The 20,964-nt window shown below is 41.8% G+C and overlaps 1 protein-coding gene across 1 annotated transcript in view; it reads right to left on the bottom strand.

The window, feature by feature from the left end:
- Nucleotides 1-20,964, bottom strand: part of FSTL5 (follistatin like 5) — a 1,363,343-nt gene that overhangs the window by 72,943 nt on the left and 1,269,436 nt on the right. Inside the window, exon 14 of the mRNA XM_053703797.1 lies at nt 10,965-11,089. Within this exon, the coding sequence (XP_053559772.1) occupies nt 10,965-11,089 (125 nt within the window). The remainder of the gene's footprint in view (nt 1-10,964; nt 11,090-20,964) is intronic.

Below are 20,964 nucleotides of genomic sequence, written 5' to 3' on the forward strand. Positions count from 1 at the left end.
TTCTGTAGATTCTGGCCTTCATATTTTTTAATCTTGACACTGGTTTCCTGCAGTAGTCGACCCACCTCCTCTACCACCAGGAGTATGAGATCCAGTGAACATTTGTTCAAAATGTTACACCAGCATTCACAGAATGCATTATTGTTCCGTCCAAACGTGGGTATATTCTTTATACAAAATCCCCTTGGTACATAGTTTTTCCTGTATTATTCGGACAGATATGTACCATGTAGAGTCAAATCTTTCTCACTTTTCTTCAATTTTAATAAATATGTGTACACATAGGTCAGGTTGTTAGTTATAGGCCCAATAGTTAGGGCATCAAAGAGAATCTCTTTTGCATCCTCCTCCGTAAATTGAAACACTGTTGCCCCAGGAATCACGTCCATGATGTTGTCACTGTGGGTTGTGTCACCCTCCATGTTTCCAGCAACGTGGTATTCCTTCAGTGTAGTGCCAATACGTGAAGTCCCAAAGTGCAAACTGTGCAAAAGTGTGTGCCAATCCTGTAGTCACAGGTGCTGCTCAAACAAGGAAATTTTTAAAAGTCACTTTGTAAGGCCTTAAATTTTCCGGGTCCTGTAGCAAAGTAATTCAGACAGCAGGCAGGCCAGCACTCACGGTTAACATTTCATCCACCAAGGGTGTTTCCCAAAATGCAAACTGTGCAAAAGTGTGTGTCAGTCCTGTAGTGGCAGGTGCTGCTCAAACAAGGAAATTTTTAAAAGTCACTTTGTAAGGCCTTACATTTTCTGGGTGCTGTAGCAAAGTAATTCCAGGAAGGCCAGCATTCACGGTTAACATTTCATCCACCCAGGGTGTTTCCATAGTATTGATAGTAGTAAAGAATGGGGATGCACTCGCCAGGATTTCCAAAGTTACCGGGAGAGTGCATCACCATTATTTACTACTATCAATACTATGGAAGCACCTGCCTGCTGTCTCAATTTCTTTGTTACAGCACCCGGAAAATTTAAGGCCCTACAAAGTGACTTTTAAAAATTTCCTTTTTTGAGCAGCACCTGTGACTACGTATTGGCACTACACTGAAAGAATACCACATTGCTGGAAACATTGAGAGTGACACAACCCACAGTGACAACACCATGGACATTATTCCTGGGGCAACAGTGTTTCAATTTACGGAGGAGGATGCAAAAGAGATTCTCTTTGATGCCCTAACTATGGGACCTATAACTAACAACCCGACCTATGTGTACACACATTTATTAGAATGGAAGAAAAGGGAGAAAGATTTCACTCTACATGGTACATATCTGTCTGAATATTACAGGAAAAACAATGTACCAAAGGGGATTTTGTATAAAGAATATACCCACGTTTGGACGGAACAATAAGGCATTCTGTGACCGCTGGTGTAACATTTTGAACAAATGTTCACTGGATCTCATACTCCTGGTGCTACAGGAGGTGGGTCGACTACTGCAGGTAACCAGAGTCGAGATTAAAAAATATGAAGGCCAGAATCTACAGAAACTGCAACTGAATGAACAGGTGAAAGCATATGAGAAAGAGCTTATTGATTTTAAGAACAACAAGCTGGAGGCAGTCACAAATGACTACAGGGACAAAAGGGTGTACCTATGACTGAACCCATGACCGGAACGATGCCGGGACATGGGTGGAAGGCAGAAAAGATTCTACTACAGAAAACCCAAGAACCTACAAACAGTGGACAGTTTGGGATCTGCTTCAGAGGGAGAACATGCCCCACAGCCTAGAAACAACATGGTAACTGAGGCTCAAGGGGTAGTTACACGGTCAAAAAATGGGGGAGGCCGAGACCCCAGACATGGGGGGTACAAAGCAAAAGCCACCCAGACCCCCGCGGTAATGAAGAATAACATTGTGATCAACCTCAGCTCTTACACGCTCTCAGATACAGAAAATAACATATGACTATCGTTTATCCCAACACAGAAGACAGATGACTTCGAATTATATGTTGACCTACAAAAATGTCAGCGCAACATGAGACTGAGGGAATGGAATAACCACTGAGGGCACCATCTAAATTCGACCCTGTCAGCAACAATGCCAGCATTAAAACCTTTAAAAGGCTCATGCACTCCGAATTGGATGCTAGCATCAGCAAAGGGAATACTACAACACATAACAACCTCAGTGGAGTTGAAAGACTCGCATTGAAGAAATTGACACAGCAAACGAACATTGTGATCCGCCAGGCGGACAAGGGGGTGCGATTGTGCTACAAAACTATGAGGACTACAAGGAAGAAATTATGAAACAGTTAAACGATACTGAAACTTATATACGACTCAAAGCGGATCCTTTCAAAAGCTTCAAGGCAAGGATTGATACTTACCTGACTGCTGTCTTCAATGAAGGCTACTTTGACAAAATTACATTGGATTACTTGATTACGCAGTTTCTTAGAACCCCGGTACTGTATACCTTACTGAAGGTTCATAAAAGCCTGATTTCTCCCCCCGGCAGACCTATTGTATCGGCAAAAGGTTCAATACTACAGCCTATTGCTACATATCTTGACGGACTACTGCAGCCAGTGGTGAGGAATATGGAATCATTCCTACTTGATTCACAGGCATTATTGAAAACAATCAAAGAACTACCACCCCTTGAAGAAGATGACTTGCTTGTCGCACTTGATGTGACAAGCCTCTACACTGTAATTCCCCACCAGGAGGGACTACAAGCAATACAGAGACAGCTTGACAAGTATCCATATATAGGACCGCCTATGGAGATTCAAATTAACCTTCTAGAATTCTGCCTCACTATGAACTACTTCCGTTTTGAACAACACTTTTACCTACAGAGAACGGAGACAGCGATTGGGTCCAATGTGGCCCCATTTTACCCAAACTTGTATATGGCAGAATTTGAAACCAACGACACAGAATTATTCAAAGATGCACGTATACTATTATACAGACGTTACATCGATGATTTGGTGTTGATCTGGAGAGGCAACAGAGCAACATTGGACATATGGTTTCAGAACCTGAATAATGCCAACGTGGCACTCAAGTTCAAAATGGAGACAGATGATAGAATGATTCACTTTTTGGACCTCCAGCTGTATAAGAATGGAAGCCTTCTGAAAAGTACACTCTATAGTAAGGAGACAGACAGGAACTCCCTGCTCTCATTTATCAGTAGCCACCCACCATCGCTTAAGAGATCCCTGCCTAAGTCCCAATTTAAAAGGGTCTTAAAAAACAACTCGGATGAGGAGAGAGCCCAACAGCAGATGGAAGAAATGTACAAAAGATTCCAGGACAGAGGGTAACCCTCGAGGATCCTTGATCAACAGTTGGACACCCCCAAAACTTGTGGACTACAGGAACAACCCACTTTTGTGACAACATACACAAGCAACAAATCATGCCTTAGAGATTCTTGTAACAAGCACTGGGACATCGTGAAGAGTGATCCAGCGCTGCCTTTCAAAAATTTTATACCACCACGCATGGGCTTTTGAAGAGCCACATCACTAAGGGACATGCTGGTAAAGACGGACCCCGTCCTTGTTATCAGAAGAAGTCCTGGTTGGAGACAACAAAACCAGGTTGTTTCAGATGTCTTGGTTGCACGACCTGCAGCGCCTTACAGACAGGACCTTACTTCACTCATCCCACCAAGAAGATGAAATACAAACATAGATATTGCCTGATGTGCACAACCAAATACATTGTGTACCTACTGACTAATGACTTATGATTTCAGGACACGAATGGCCAACCACAGATCGTCTATACGTATGGCCATTCTGAAGGGAACATTGGACCAACCAGTGGCAAGACACTTCGTCCAAAAAGGACATACAGTGATTGATTTAAAATACACTATCATCGACCATGTACCACCTTTATCTAGAGGTGGGGACAGAGGGAAAATTCTTTTGCAAAGAGAAGCTAGGTGGACCCACAGATTGGACACCCTGGCCCCGCAGAGCCTAAATGTTCATTTAGAATGGCATTGTTTTCTGTAATTTTACACGGCAACTATGCATTTATTGATTTGTACATGTTTTAGATCTATTCTTTAGTTCTATGACCCTCTTTATACATATATTTACACTTAGTATTTGTACTTTTCTTTGTTCTCTGCTTATCCTTTTTTTATTTACTCTTTTTTCACTTTTCTTTCTTTTTATTTATGTTTCTCCTGGTCCTCGTGTTATTTCTAATTACTAAGTCGCATACTTAGTTGCTTTGGCAACATAGACTTTATTGGTACATTTTGCAATGCTTTACCATATATGAGGTTTTGAATACGATACTATGTACCTTTCCCCTTCCCTTCTCTCTCCCCCCCTCCCTGGTTTAACTTGCATAGTTTTTCATTTTGCACATGTTTTCCCAGTATGACAGTATCATCTAGTCTAGGGTTTTATTGCTAATGTATATTCTAACCCTGTTTATCCTGAGGGTGCACCTCGCCCCCTGATTGGCATTCTATGTCAAGCCTCTATACCGGTTGCGCTGAGCATGCTGATATATGTTTTGTGCATTAGAAGTGGGGTTGCCTGTGGAGTAGTAGCCTGTTGACGTTGTTTATGTTTATTGGTACCTTGCCTTACGCATACTTTCAGCCCTGCCATTTGTATTTAACATGCCCCTGGGGCTATACCACATAGTCTAGACCATTGATTGGCTCACAAGGTCACACCTCCAGACTGGATCGTATTAGACATCCTGATAGCCCGGCACTTGAGGGGTGCATTGCGTACCAGCTATACGGCTTGCTTACTAATTACTGGCCAATTTTGTAATTATATTATGTATAGTGCTATGAGGTATTGTGCAATTTGACTGATTGTGTTCAATTTACATATTATGCTGTATGTTATTTCTGGGTGATTGGCTTGTCTGTCTGGGGGTTGGGCGCTCCTTCATGTTGCAGTACCATTGATTGGCCATATCATGCCTTACCCAGTATTGGGGGCCGTTGTTGCTAGTTTTGGTTGCTATGGCAACCACCCACAGGCCATAATCAGATTAAAGAACATATGGCCTATCAGGGACTGATATCACAGTTTCCCAAAAGGTTTTTCAATGCTCCTTTAACCTACTGTGAGCATTGCTATGTACATATTTTTGCTATGTCGTTCTTTTGTTAAGATAGGGCACTTGGTGTTCACTTTTAGTTAATATGTTTATATGATTAGGTAGTCACATACACTGGGAGGGCAGTGGGAGTCTACACCTGTTGATTGCTGATTGTGGGAGTGGCATCACAGGTGATGACCTGTGTTACGGTACCAACTGTGTACCAAGGGTTAATACCAGATGAACAATGTCCTGCATAGGGAATCAGCAATTCACAACCCAGCCAGTTTCAGGTTTAAAACAGAATGTCTACTTTATTTGAAGGCAGCACACAGATTTATACACCCTGGCTTCAGGTTACAGAGGGCATTGGTTTAACAGTAAAGCAAACATATGAACAATGCATCAAACCTCTAACAGTTGTCTATTCACAGGTAAAACAGATTAACATATTAAGTTAATTAACTAGGGAAGAACGTTTACTCAGACAATCTGATGTTGGGAAGTCTAGTTAACATAATCACACAGGGACACAATCAGTTTACCCAGACAGACTCCTGAGACACAATCAGATCTGAAACATACATAGAATACATCTTATTACTGAATATAGGAACAGTTCTTATTAGCTATAAAGTCTTTGATGCTCACTTGGCTTATAGAGTCACAATTGCTCCCACAAGGGGCACTCACACCCTGTACCCATCCTGTATTTATGGATACAGGGTGACATAGACATAAGACAGAGTTATGAAAGTACATGGGGTGTCCAGCATATAACATTCCATATTTCCATGCAGTCTCTGGGTATCCTTAAGCCCATGTACCTCCAGCCCAAAGAATGTTCCATAACAGGCCCTCCAATGTACAATGGCGAGATTGGTTTTGTCACATCTCTCCCCTTTTCCAAACAGACTAACAGGGTATCTGACCTCCTGCCGGTCAGTGCCCTGGTTAGTCCAGCAACCCACCCATAAAACACAATTAGTAGTACAGCCCACCCACAATAAATGGTTACTACACCTGAGTACGGGGAAAACTTGTCCATGTCCAGGTGCCTCACCACAGCTGTGTGGGGGACTGGTACGCTGAATTGGTGGGTTGCGAGGTGGGCAGAGACCAGCTGTACTCTGCCCGGGTGCCAGCACTACCATGGAAGTAGCCTGGTGGGAGCCTGGTTGCTGGAGGGGGAGACCGACTGTCTCCCCTTTGGATAAATAGCTGTGCTGCTGGAGGGGGAGACCAATCGTCTCCCCTTTGGCTAAACAGCCGTGTTACTGGGGGACAGGACCAACTGTCCCTACCCCTTGTAACGCAGCCTGCCGCTGGGGAATGGAGTCTGGGCTCCCAAAGTCAGGCTCTGCAAAGGACTCCCATAACAAGCCAGGACCATCAAACTCCTCTCCCTCTGGTTTGTTATGCTCGGCTGTCCAGGGTATATACTGTGCCATATACCACCAGAGCGCCTGGTAGGCATGTCAGTTTGCTGGGACAATCCATCTGTATTCCCGTTATGAGAGAGAATTCCTGTCCATACAAACAAGGGTTCAAATTCCTCAGTGCCCAGACCAGGGCCAAACAGTCCTTCAAAATCCCATCAGCTTCTTTACGAGTTTTCTGTACCTGCTCTTTATAGGTATCCACAATCCCTTCATACTGACATAGGGTGCCCTTGAGTTGCTGCACCTCACTATGAGCCAGCGTCAGCTTCTCCACAAGTGTCGCTAAGTTTGTCTTTAATGTTTCATGTTCCACTCTCAAGCTGGTGTTTTCTGCAGTCTGTCGGTGCAGCTTGTCTAGCAGAGATTCACGTTCTAAACGTGCCTTTTCCTCTGCCCTCCTCTTCTCCTTCATCAGCGCATTGTAACGGGACTTCCACGTATCAATAGCGGATAGAGATTTGCTGAGCTCAGCGTTCTGGGGCTTAGCAGCAGGGGGGTCAGTCTCTGCTGCACGGATCTGAGCACGGGTAGTCACAGGGTTAACATCAGCGGGACCCATGGGAGCATAGGCAGAAACAAGGGGGGCCAAGTCATTTCCAAGAAGAACATCAGCAGGTAAGTCCTTCTTGACCCCCACATTCACAGGTCTAGCGCCCACTCCCCAATCCAAATGTACCCTGGCAACAGGTAGGCTGAACACATCGCCCCCTGCTACCCTCACAGCCACAGTGTCTCCAGTGTACTGTTTCTCAGACACCAAGTTCTTTTGAAGCAAGGTCATGGTAGCACCAGTATCCCGTAGACCACTGACCTTCTTCCCATTCACTTTAACCAGTTGCCGGTTATTCCGGTGGGCAGCTTGCACAAGGTCTGCCTCATGTAGGATGCTCCAGCATTCTTGCGCCTCTACGTAGCGGGCCGCAGGCTGAGGATTACGTGGGATTCCGCCGGCGGGTCTTCTCCAGGACTGCGCTTGGTTCGCTGCGTTTAGGGGACACTCTGGTCTTTTGTGCCCTAGTTGCTTACATCCAAAGCACTGAATAGGTTGTGAGTAGCCCCGCGAATTGAACCGGGCACTCTGAGGGTAGTTCGTGGCCGGAGGCCGTGTGGTATAGCGGTGCGCCGGGGTTTGGTAACTGGCAGCTGCTGGGGTGACTGGGGGTCTGTACTCCACTCTAGAAGGGGGCTTAAAGGTAGCAGTGTCCAGTTTGCGGGCATCCGTATACTCATCTGCCAAGCAAGCCGCTTCCTGCAGGGTGGAGGGTTTACTGTCCCGAACCCACTCTCGAACTCCTGCGGGTAACTTGTCGAAGCAATGTTCCAACAGGAATAGCTGCAGCACCTCTTCCCCAGATATGGCTTGGCACCCCGCTATCCAGTGAGCTGCTGTGCGGTGCACCTTACATGCCCACTCAAGGTAGGAATCTCCAGCTAATTTAACAGTGTCTCTGAACCGCCTCCGGTATGCCTCCGGTGTAACCGCATACCTGGAGAGCAGAGCCTCTTTTACAGTATTATAATCCCTGACTTCCTCATCTGGAATGGCCCGAAAAGCCTCTCTGGCCCGGCCGGATAATTTTCCAGATAATATCGTGACCCAGTCCTCTGCGGGTACCTTGTGTAGTGCACATTGCCTCTCAAAATCCGCAAGGTACCCATCAATCTCTCCTTCTGTTTCCAGGAAGTTTTTAAAAGCTGCAAAATTTACTTTTCTCTTTTCCATCTTAGTCAGTATTGTAATAATCCCCCTCTTCCTGAGGTTACTGGCTTGTGTAGTTGCTCTTCTGGGCGATAAGGTTCATTCCGTCGCTGCCACCAATGTTACGGTACCAACTGTGTACCAAGGGTTAATACCAGATGAACAATGTCCTGCATAGGGAATCAGCAATTCACAACCCAGCCAGTTTCAGGTTTAAAACAGAATGTCTACTTTATTTGAAGGCAGCACACAGATTTATACACCCTGGCTTCAGGTTACAGAGGGCATTGGTTTAACAGTAAAGCAAACATATGAACAATGCATCAAACCTCTAACAGTTGTCTATTCACAGGTAAAACAGATTAACATATTAAGTTAATTAACTAGGGAAGAACGTTTACTCAGACAATCTGATGTTGGGAAGTCTAGTTAACATAATCACACAGGGACACAATCAGTTTACCCAGACAGACTCCTGAGACACAATCAGATCTGAAACATACATAGAATACATCTTATTACTGAATATAGGAACAGTTCTTATTAGCTATAAAGTCTTTGATGCTCACTTGGCTTATAGAGTCACAATTGCTCCCACAAGGGGCACTCACACCCTGTACCCATCCTGTATTTATGGATACAGGGTGACATAGACATAAGACAGAGTTATGAAAGTACATGGGGTGTCCAGCATATAACATTCCATATTTCCATGCAGTCTCTGGGTATCCTTAAGCCCATGTACCTCCAGCCCAAAGAATGTTCCATAACAGGCCCTCCAATGTACAATGGCGAGATTGGTTTTGTCACAACCTGGAACTGTATCACTTAGGTTAGTTTAAAAGGCACAGTGGTAAGTACATTGTGTATTGTTATTTTGTATTGTCTAACAAAGGGGGTAACACCTCGAAACGTTATATTAAAGGTGACTTTGGAAATCTTGGTGAGTGCATCCCCATTCTTTTCTATATATATATATATATATAGCTATTTACAAGATAGCAGCCAATAAAAATGGGCAAAAATTATTTGTTAAGAATATTGTTAAAACAGTTATAATTCAAGTGTTACAAAAAGATAAAAAAGTAAAATGTAGAAAAAATTGTTATAAGTAACGCTATCTCTTTTGTCTTGCTATACTTAAAAAGTCAAGTTTTAACATTGTACAGGGAGTGCAGAATTATTAGGCAAGTTGTATTTTTGAGGATTAATTATATTATTGAACAACAACCATGTTCTCAATGAACCCAAAAAACTCATTAATATCAAAGTTGAATATTTTTGGAAGTAGTTTTTAGTTTGTTTTTAGTTTTAGCTATTTTAGGGGGATATCTGTGTGTGCAGGTGACTATTACTGTGCATAATTATTAGGCAACTTAACAAAAAACAAATATATACCCATTTCAATTATTTATTTTTACCAGTGAAACCAATATAACATCTCAACATTCACAAATATACATTTCTGACATTCAAAAACAAAACAAAAACAAATCAGTGACCAATATAGCCACCTTTCTTTGCAAGGACACTCAAAAGCCTGCCATCCATGGATTCTGTCAGTGTTTTGATCTGTTCACCATCAACATTGCGTGCAGCAGCAACCACAGCCTCCCAGACACTGTTCAAAGAGGTGTACTGTTTTCCCTCCTTGTAAATCTCACATTTGATGATGGACCACAGGTTCTCAATGGGGTTCAATGGGGGTCATTAGATTTTCTTCTTTTATACCCTTTCTTGCCAGCCACGCTGTGGAGTACTTGGACGCGTGTGATGGAGCATTTTCCTGCATGAAAATCATGTTTTTCTTGAAGGATGCAGACTTCTTCCTGTACCACTGCTTGAAGAAGGTGTCTTCCAGAAACTGGCAGTAGGACTGGGAGTTGAGCTTGACTCCATCCTCAACCCGAAAAGGCCCCACAAGCTCATCTTTGATGATACCAGCCCAAACCAGTACTCCACCTCCACCTTGCTGGCGTCTGAGTCTGACTGGAGCTCTCTGCCCTTTACCAATCCAGCCACGGGCCCATCCATCTGGCCCATCAAGACTCACTCTCATTTCATCAGTCCATAAAACCTTAGAAAAATCAGACTTGAGATATTTCTTGGCCCAGTCTTGACGTTTCAGCTTGTGTGTCTTGTTCAGTGGTGGTCGTCTTTCAGCCTTTCTTACCTTGGCCATGTCTCTGAGTATTGCACACCTTGTGCTTTTGGGCACTCCAGTGATGTTGCAGCTCTGAAATATGGCCAAACTGGTGGCAAGTGGCATCTTGGCAGCTGCACGCTTGACTTTTCTCAGTTCATGGGCAGTTATTTTGCGCCTTGGTTTTTCCACACGCTTCTTGTGACCCTGTTGACTATTTTGAATGAAACGCTTGATTGTTCGATGATCACGCTTCAGAAGCTTTGCAATTTTAAGAGTGCTGCATCCCTCTGCAAGATATCTCACTATTTTTGACTTTTCTGAGCCTGTCAAGTCCTTCTTTTGACCCATTTTGCCAAAGGAAAGGAAGTTGCCTAATAATTATGCACACCTGATATAGGGTGTTGATGTCATTAGACCACACCCCTTCTCATTACAGAGATGCACATCACCTAATATGCTTTATTGGTAGTAGGCTTTCGAGCCTATACAGCTTGGAGTAAGACAACATGCATAAAGAGGATGATGTGGTCAAAATACTAATTTGCCTAATAATTCTGCACTCCCTGTATAAGCTAAGAATGTAACATAAATATACATGCAAAAACAAAATATCAAATTACCTGATATGACTGATTATTAGTGATGTACCAGGAATGAAAAAATCATCAACTCTGTCAAACTGTTTTCCAACTGGCTGTGTATGTATAGTATGATGTGGAACAACTCCACTTGCTTGGGTTATAACCTAGAAACAGAAATACAATGTACATTAATATATCACATTAAACATTCATACTTACACTCTAATTATAAATACATCTTAAGTCAAAGTAAACTTTATATGTGAAATAACTATTATATGCAAACTGCTGTGGTAGTTAATTTTAATTTAAGAAACAATAAACTAAAGTGTGTATATGTGTATGTGTATATATATATATATATATATATATATATATATATATATATATACACACACACACACACACACAACTGCACTGGGGTACACATCATGTAACCATGAAAATGCACAGCCCTGGGTGATCAACAGCACTCACAATCGGCTGCACAGTTTTTTTAGAGACCCAGGCAGTTAACCACAGACAAGTCTGGGTGCAAGGCCAATAGGGAAAATTACAAAACAAACTAATCCTATATAATAAATGGCCAAGTATGTTTGTCAGATGCAGTCATGCGCAGTAGAGACTGCACGTGACAAACATACCTGGCCATTTGGATCCTGGCACTCAGCACTCAGCACAGAGCAAGGCTGAAGCGGAGTGTCAGGGGGCGTGGCTGACGGGAGCGTTGTGATGGGGTTGTGGCCGGGTGTGACGAGGGGCGTGGTCGGACGCGGCAAGGGGGTGTGGCCAGGTGCAAAGAGGGGGCGTGACCAGACGGGTGTCGCCGTGATGGGGGCGTGGCTAGAGAGGCAAAGGGTTTGAAAGACAGAGCCAGAGAGGGAGCGAGAGAGGGGGGGAGAAGGGCCAAAGAGGGGGGGGAGAGAGCCAAATAGAGGGGGGGAGAGAGCCAAATAGAGGGGGGAGAGAGCCAAAGGGGGGGAGAGAGAGCCAAAGAGGGGGAAGAGAGAGAGCAAAAGAGGAAAGCGAGCCAAAGAGGAGAGAGCAAAAGAGGAAAGAGAGCCAAAGAGGAGAGAGAGCCAAAGAGGGGGGAGAGAGAGCCAAAGAGGGGGGAGAGAGAGCAAAAGAGGGGGGGGGAGAGAGCAAAAGAGAGGGGGAGAGAGCCAAAGAGGGGGGAGAGAACAAAAGAGGGGCAGAGAGAGCAAAGGAAAGGGGGGAGAGAGCCAAAAAGGGGAGAGAGAGAGCAAAAGAGAGGGGGGAGAGAAAGCAAAAGAGAGGGGGAGAGAGCAAGGGGTGGGACCGCTGTACTGCAAAAAATGGCCCGTGTAAACGGGCTTTAGTACTAGTTAGTAATAATTGGATTCATTTGTTATGTAATTTTCCCTAAGGGCCTTGTAACCAGACTTGTGTGGGGTTAACTCCCTGGGTCTCTGAAAACTGTGAAGCTGGCTGTGAGTGCTGTTGAGCATGAAGGGCCGTGCATTTTGCAGGGTCATAGGATGTGTAATCATTCCAGTTTAAAAGTGCAGTCCATTTCTGAGTTTTGTATGTGTCTAGGGAAACTACATAAGACATGTGCACCCTTGTGTAGTTCTCAGTTTGAGTGAAAACATGCATTGTATGGTTGTAAAACACCAATACTGTGGAAAGCACTACTTAGATTCAACTCTAGGGGGTGCGAACCAGTCCCTTGAACAAGAAAATGCTATAAAATATATCAAAATGGTTTTAATGTGTATAACAATGCCTATAGCATATAATCAAACAATAGAATTGTGGTGCAGAGATCTGAACCAATAATGACAAATCCGGTAAATAGTTCCTTATCTGATTTCAAGCACTGACCATGAATACAGTCAAATAGAGTGATTAGTCCAGGTCAGACTCCATGTGTAGTGTCTCTCTGATCAAGGCTGCTCCTCTTGAAATACACAATCTGAAAGCTGAATTCTGTGAATAAGAAAATCACAAACAGAGGGTGCCTCCTATACCTAAAGTGTATAAATGCAATGTGTCAGAACAGATTACAACGCGTTTCTCAGCTGTGCATCTAATGTCTGATATAACAGCTAGCCCAGCTAAGAAATGTGTTGAAATCTGTTCTGACAGGTTGATTTTACACACTTTGGGTTGTTGCTACACCCTCAGTTTTATTGTTGGAATTTTAATAAATATACAACATTTTATCACACTGGAAGCCTGAGCTTTGTTTATTTCTGAGCTGTTATCATGAGTTACCAGGAGGAGCATATCCCTGTACCAAGGATCAGTGAGATGGGACACTGAGAGATCCCAGTCTGCTCTACTCAGCACAATAGGGTGCTGCAACTTTTGTGAGTATAGCTCTTACACAAGAATTCTACATATTGTATTGTTGCATCACAGTGTTACACTAGGAGGCGCCCTCTGTTTGTGATTTTCTTGTTCACAGAATTAAGCATTGTATGGCTGTAGATAGGGACCCAGGAGGGAAGAGACCTTGACGTTGTCCTGGGCTTGAACCATTTGGCCAGATGCTGTAACTAACTCTTCCAAATTTGTGTTTACTCTTAGCTGTGTGCTTGAAAGAGAGTGCCAGACATTCTCTGTTTTATATATATATTTATATATATATTGATTGGAAGGATCCGCCCTCACTGTACTTTTAATCAAAGTGATATTTTTTTTTAGTGACATTTCAGAGCATTTATGCCCCTTCTTCAAGCAAAAAAAAAAAAGTTTCTGCAGCAAGTGAACTGCAGGCTGCGCCGTATCTATGATGCCTGAGGCATTTGGACATTTTAGAAATATTTTAGAAATGAGACCAAAAGAGAGTCACTTTCTAAAATAAAAGAGAACCAATTGAAAATGTCCAAAAAAAACCCAACAGCTACAAGTTAAAACAATAAAAATGTTGCATTTGCATCACTGAGAGTGCAGTGACGAAGCACTTTTATCATGAAACACATGAGAGCAGATCACAGCAATGTCCAAGATTGCACCCTCTTATGTTGTTTATTGCTAAGTTATACTAAGTTATACTTTAGTGGGAGGAGGAACTACTAAACAGAGGGAACTATCAATCTGAGCTGTGGATGCATGCACTGCCCAGAGTAATTACTTGAGATCTCCCTACCAGAAGTGGGTGTAGGGAGTACATGGCTAGAATTACCCGCTTGAAGTGGACCTGTAACCACTTGGGGCTGCAGAGACATAGCAGTAAGGCACTGCATGAGAAATGCAGAAACACAGTAGTGAGGCACTGCATGAGAAATGCAGAAACACAGAGGTGAGGCACTGCATGAGAAATGCAGAAACACAGAGGTGAGGCACTGCATGAGGAATGCAGAAACACAGTAGTGAGGCACTGCATGAGAAATGAAATGCAGAAACACAGTAGTGAGGCACTGCATGAGAAATGAAATGCAGAAACACAGAGGTGAGGCACTGCATGAGAAATGCAGAAACGCAGTAGTGAGGCACTGCATGAGAAATGAAATGCAGAAACACAGAGGTGAGGCACTGCATGAGAAATGCAGAAACACAGAGGTGAGGCACTGCATGAGAAATGCAGAAACACAGTAGTGAGGCACTGCATGAGAAATGAAATGCAGAAACACAGAGGTGAGGCACTGCATGAGAAATGCAGAAACACAGTGGTGAGGCACTGCATGAGAAATGCAGAAAGAGTTCTTAGATTATTAGACATAGCACTGTTAGAGATATGTTGGTAATTAAAACAAATTCACATCCAAGCAATAACCCTGGTTTATGTGTAACCTTATAGACATTGCACAGTTAATTATTACGTTTTTGTTTCTTATTTACTACGTTGTTGTTTTTTCCATCAGGGAATGAAGAAGAGAAATAAAGACAATTAAGATTGACTAAGGGGCCTATTTATGAAAGGCCTGTCGGACATGATCGGACATTGCAGATCATGTCCGACAGACCTCGCTGAATGCGGAGAGCATTCAGCATTGCACCAGCAGCTCTTGTGAACTGCTGGTGCAACGCCGCCCCCTGCAGATTCACGCCAATCGGCCGCTAGCAGGGCGGTGTAAATCAATCCGATCGTATTCGATCGGGTTGAATTGCGGCGATGTCTGTCCACCTCCTCACAGCAGGCAGACAGGTTATGAAGCAGCGGTCTTTAGACCACTGTTTCATAACTGGTGTTTCTGACAAGCCTTCACGTACCCTCAAGCTCCATATGTAGCTCGATATATAGGCCCCATAGAGTTAAGTACTAAGGTAACAGTGCAATATGTTAATAATATGTAACTGGTATATGTTACTCTTTGCTACATTAACTCTTTTGTTGCTCATGATTTGAATCATCAATATCTCTCTATCTCTCTCTCTCTATCTCTATATATATATATATATATATATATATTTCTCTCTCTCTTTCTCTCTCTTTCCTTTCTTTCCCTAAACTTTAACATTTGCTACTCAGCTTTGTTAATGAAGTGCTGCCAGCTTGACAGAATTAATAAGAGAAGTGGTGCTGCATAAAGCTTATTGAGTGTAACTTGTTTTACTGGATTCTAAGTAATCGTAAATTGTATTTCACATCCCTGTATGTGAGCTAAGGTTCAATATAATGAGCACACAGTTATTTAAGGTCATAAGAAGAAAGTGTAATAAATTGAACATCATTTCCTCTAAATTAATTTTGTCTTCACAATAAGAATTTATATTGAACAGCAATATTTCAGTAAACTTATGAAAATGTATATTATAAATTAGGCTAAGGAATCATTTGAAGATGACAGACTTAAGACTTTCAAAAACAAACATGAATACATTAATCAACATTTTTTTTATAATTAATAAATCCAGAGATTAAAGTAAATAAAATAAAAATTAAATGTCGTGCCACTACATTCAAAGTGTATGTATGTCTAATTACTTGTAGGGGATAGACGTAATTACTCACACAACATATATACATTATGCACACATATATATATATATATATATATAAGTTAAACTCATTCTGTATTTTTTGTTCTCATAGCAGAGCTTATCTAGAAACAGTGGGATGCAACATTCAGAGACAGATAGTACTGGGCTAGTGTGAGAATATCTGTTTGTTATGAAAAACACTCTAATTAAAATGCCTGCTAAATTAAATATGATTGACATAAAGCTAGAAGCCAGTGAAACCTCTAGGTTTAATTATTAGAATTGCTAAGGGGAGCTAGGGAGTCTGCTAGGTAACATCTTGGAGAGAAGTTTGATGCAAGATCTGTGAGATTAGCTGCCTGTGTTCTACTGAATCATGACTCTCAGATATATTGCGATGACCTGCCTGTGTGCCACTGTATGCTGCTATTAATGCCTTATTAAAAACTCAAAGATAAGTAATGTGTTTATAGTTTAATCACTGCTTAGGGTAACCGTTATGTTTTAATACGTTTACAAATTACTGATTTGTGTTATTGCAATAAGTTCATAATAAACACTGTTATTATTCTACTCTATTCTTATGCGCCAGTTCCCATTTTCAGTACTATGGTAAGCCCTTGTTTGTGCTTTACCCAGCACCAGTACATATCACTACTGTATGTTTAATAAACCGAACTGGAAAATAAATTTCTGGACCTTACCAAAACACCTTATAATAATAATAATAATAATAATAAAATAAAAAAATAATTTAAAACTATTTAAAGCATTTTCTGCATGATTAAACAAACCATCAATATACTTTTATTAATAAAACAGGAATTTTAGTTACATACTAAATCTGCAAACTATACCAATGTAATCCTGATATGCCGTTCCTAGCATTATACTTGCCTAAACATATGAGCTGACACTCCTGTCTCTCTCTCTATGTATGACTGGAGATGTTTTTTTCTGATTTTAAATGATTTGGCAAAACATTGCATTTGTCTGGATATTTGTTTCTCTTGATTTGAGTTTCTTATGAATCATATGGAAAGTATATAGTGGTGACAATGGGGCATATTTATCAAAAGCGAGCAGACATAATATGATGTAGCGTATCATGTCCGCTGCACATCGATAAATGCTGACAGCATACGTTGTCGGCATTTATCATTGCACAAGCAGTTCACCAGAACTGCTTGTGCAATACCACCCCCTGCAGATTAGCGGCCAATCGGCCGCTAGCAGGGGGTGTCAATCAACCCGATCGTATTCGATTGGGTTGATTTCTGTCCACCGCCTCAGAGCAGGCAGACAACTTTTGGAGCAGCGGTCTTTGAAGGCTGTCCAGCAGTCTCATAAGTCAAATGAATTATACTACGTAACCAAAAAGAAAGAGTAGTAGCAGCAGATTTCTGAACTTTACATTTCCCAGAGAAACAGACAAAGAGGGCAGATGACTGGCGAAAATCCTTAGTCGCCTTAAAGTAGAATTTAAGAGCACATACAACATCCAAATTGCGTAACAAAAGTTCTTTGGAAGAAGAAGGATTAGGACACAGAGAGGGAACAACAATTTTCTGATTGATATTTCTATTAGAAACAACCTTAGGAAGGAAACCGAACTTAGTACGAAGAACCGCCTTATCGGTATGAAAAATAAGATAAGGGGAATCACACTGCAGAGCTGAGAGTTCCAAGACTCTTCGAGCAGACAAGATAGCAACAAGAAACAAAACCTTAATGTCTATGGAATGCAACGGCTCAAACGGAGCCAGCTGTAAAACTTTAAGAACAAGGTTAAGGCTCCAAGGAGGAGCAACAGACTTAAAGAAAGGCCTGATTTTGACCAAGGCCTGACAAAAAGATTGCACATCTGGCACATCTGCCAAATGTTTATGTAGTAAAACTGATAAAGGAAAAATCTGACCCTTCAGGGTACTAACTAACAATCCCTTCTCCAGACCTTCCTGAAGAAAAGATACAATTCTAAGAATTGTAATCCTACTCCAAGAATAGCCCTTGGATTTACACCAATAAAGACATTTACGCCATATCTTATGGTAAATCTTTCTAGTAACGGCTTGCGAGCCTGAATCATGGTCTCAATGACCAACTCAGAAAAACTGCGCTTAGACAGAATTAAGCGTTCAATCTGCAAGCAGACAGCTTCAGAGAAACGAGATTTGGATGAAGGAAGGGACCCTGAATCAGGAGGTCCTTCCTCAGAGGTAGTCTCCAAGGTGGGAGAGATGACATCTCCAAGAGGTTTGCAAACCAGATCCTGCGAGGCCACGCAGGGGCTATTAGAATTACCAACGCCCTCTCCTGTTTGATACAAGCAATGACTTGTGGAAGGAGAGCAAACGGAGGAAACAGCTATGCCAACCTGAAAACCCAAGGAACCACCATAGCATCTATCAAAACAGCCTGTGGATCTCTTGACCTTAAATAGTACCTTGAAAGCTTGGTGTTCTGACGGGACGCCATCAGATCTAACTCCGACACCCCACATTTGAGGACTAAGCTGAAAAACAACTCCGGATGGAGTTCCCACTCCCCAGGATGAAAAGTCTGTCTGCTCAGAAAATTTGTCTACTCCTAGAATGTGGATGGCAGATAGACAGCAATTGTGGGTCTCTGCCCACTGAAGAATCCAAGTAACCTCCTTCATGGCTAAGGAACTCCGAGCTCCTCCCTGGTGATTGATGTAACCCACAGAGGTTATGTTGTCTGACTGCAACCTGATAAACTGGGCTGAGGATAACTGAGGCTAAGCCAATAGAGCATTGTAAATAAACTCTAAGATGTTGATGGGAAGAGCAGACTCCTCCCGAGTCCAAAGGCCCTGAGCTTTTAACGCATTCCAGACTGCTCCCCAGCTCAGCAGGCTGGTCTCCATGGTCACGATCACCCAGGAATGTCTCCAAAAGCATGTGCCCTGAGACAGATGTTCCTGAAAAATCCACCACGGGAGAGAATCCCTTGATGACTGATCTAACTCTATTCTCTGAGATAGATCTGCATGGTGGCCATTCCATTGTCTGAGCATGCACAACTGGAGAGCTCTCAAATGGAATCGAGCAAAAGGAATGATGTCCATGGAAGCCACCATCAGACAAATGACGAACAAAATTGCATAGGAGCTGCAATTTGTGCATCTAAACATAATAAGCATGAATTCATGAGAGCAGGCTCTTGCTCCATATCAGACATGTTGTGAAACAGTAAATAAACTTGCACAGATAAGTTTCAAAGATTTCAATATTCAACTAAAATAAGCTAAGGAAAAAATATACTTTAAATTTTATCCCAAATTAGAATTGATCCCCAGCTAAAACGTGAGAAAAGTTAAGAAAAAACATTTAATAAACATCAAATAAACTTCTAAAATACCCCTCAGGCAACCCCACACCTCAATTACTGAGGTGCCTTACCGCTACCAATTAAGACCGTATCAACCAGAAAATGGAGAAAAACAACTTTTTCGGCAGAAACGTTATGAAATAAAGCCGGTCATGTGACCGCAACTGCCGAGCTCAAATTACTGCTGCGATACTAAAAATAGCTTTCTGGTACACTGAGTACCAGAAATAACTTTTTTTTTTAAGGAAAGTTTAAAATGTTGCATTGTTTTATTTTAAAGCAAAGGGGAAATAAATAAGCTGCTGAAATAGAAAATTCAGCCTTACTTTCAGTTTAAACTTGAATTGTTTTATCAAGTAAATATGTATCAGAAAATAAAGCCTAATTAAAAAAAAGGGTAAAATGTTTTTTAGAGTTTAAATGTTAGTCTCACACATGCTACAGTGCCTGCTTCATGCCCCAGTGTAACTCATACAACAGGATTATCTATGTCCCAATAAAAAAGCAATGTCTTTTAATTTGTTAAGTGCATGGTCTCCCCAACTGGAAGAAAAAGCACTTACCTGCCCTGCTGTCCGGCATGTAAACAGTTACAAGGTATGAGAAGACACAGTTCTTCTTAGAGACCTTTGAAAAAGAAAGAACAGAGTAGCCAACTCTGGCTTTCTAAACAAGGGCAGCAATTGTTAGGAAAATGCAGTAAGTACCTCTTTACAAGTTCCTAACTGCTTTCAAGCCACCACTACCTGACTGCAAGGAATGACGTGTAATACGGCTATACCCCAAAAATTGCTTGTAGATTAAATCAAAATTTTTCTTCAGACACCTAAACTTCACCTCCTCCATGCACCGAAGGCAAAGAGAATGACTGGGGGTTGTGGGTAAGGGAGTGATACTTAGCAGTTTAACTGTGGTGCTCTTTGCCTCCTTCTGCTGGCCAGGAGTGATATTCCCAACAGTAATTACTCAAGCCGTGGACTCGCCATATCTTAGGAAAGAAATATATTTTATACTAATGATGCTTATATTTTTATTAGACCAAATCAATTATCTTACAACACTTTCGAAAGTTGTTAAGTTTAAACACTTTTGACATTACTAAATGTATATATTTCTAAACAGATATATCAGCATAGGACTCGTATTATTTTTATCTCTTTATGGGCACAATGTTAAAGATGCAGTTTGGCAAAAGGCCTCATTCTTTGGCAAAGGGTCTCATTCTATTATTAATTATAAATGCCAATCTACTTAAAATGTCAGTGCTTCCAAAAGTTTTTTTATATCTTTCCAATCTATTCTAAATGGCTCTGGCAAAATCATCCACCGGACTCAACATTTATCCACGTCTGCTCTTCTATGCAGCGCCCAAAATTATTTTCTTTAGTATCCTGGATTAAATTCAAAATTATAACTCTCACCTGTAAAAGTCCTCCACAACACTGAATTGCAAATAAAAGATAATAATATGATTAAATATCCATAAACAGTTGCAGTAACATGCTAAATTGTCATTACTAACCTCTTCATTTTTTTTCCTAGCATTACATTTATGTTTACTGAATTGTACAGTATATAAATCCTTAACTTGAAAACAGGAGAAAAAAAATACTTACGCCTAGATTTAGAGTTTTGCGTTAGCCGTCAAAACCAGCGTTAAGGGGTCCTAATGCTGGTTTTTACCGCCCGCTGGTATTTAGAGACAGCCAGGAAAGGGTCTAACGCTCACTTTCCAGCAGCAACTTTTCCATACCGCAGATCCCCTTACGCCAATTGCGTATCCTATCTTTTCAAT

Source organism: Bombina bombina, chromosome 2, assembly GCF_027579735.1.
Source record: "Bombina bombina isolate aBomBom1 chromosome 2, aBomBom1.pri, whole genome shotgun sequence".
NCBI lineage: Eukaryota > Metazoa > Chordata > Amphibia > Anura > Bombinatoridae > Bombina > Bombina bombina.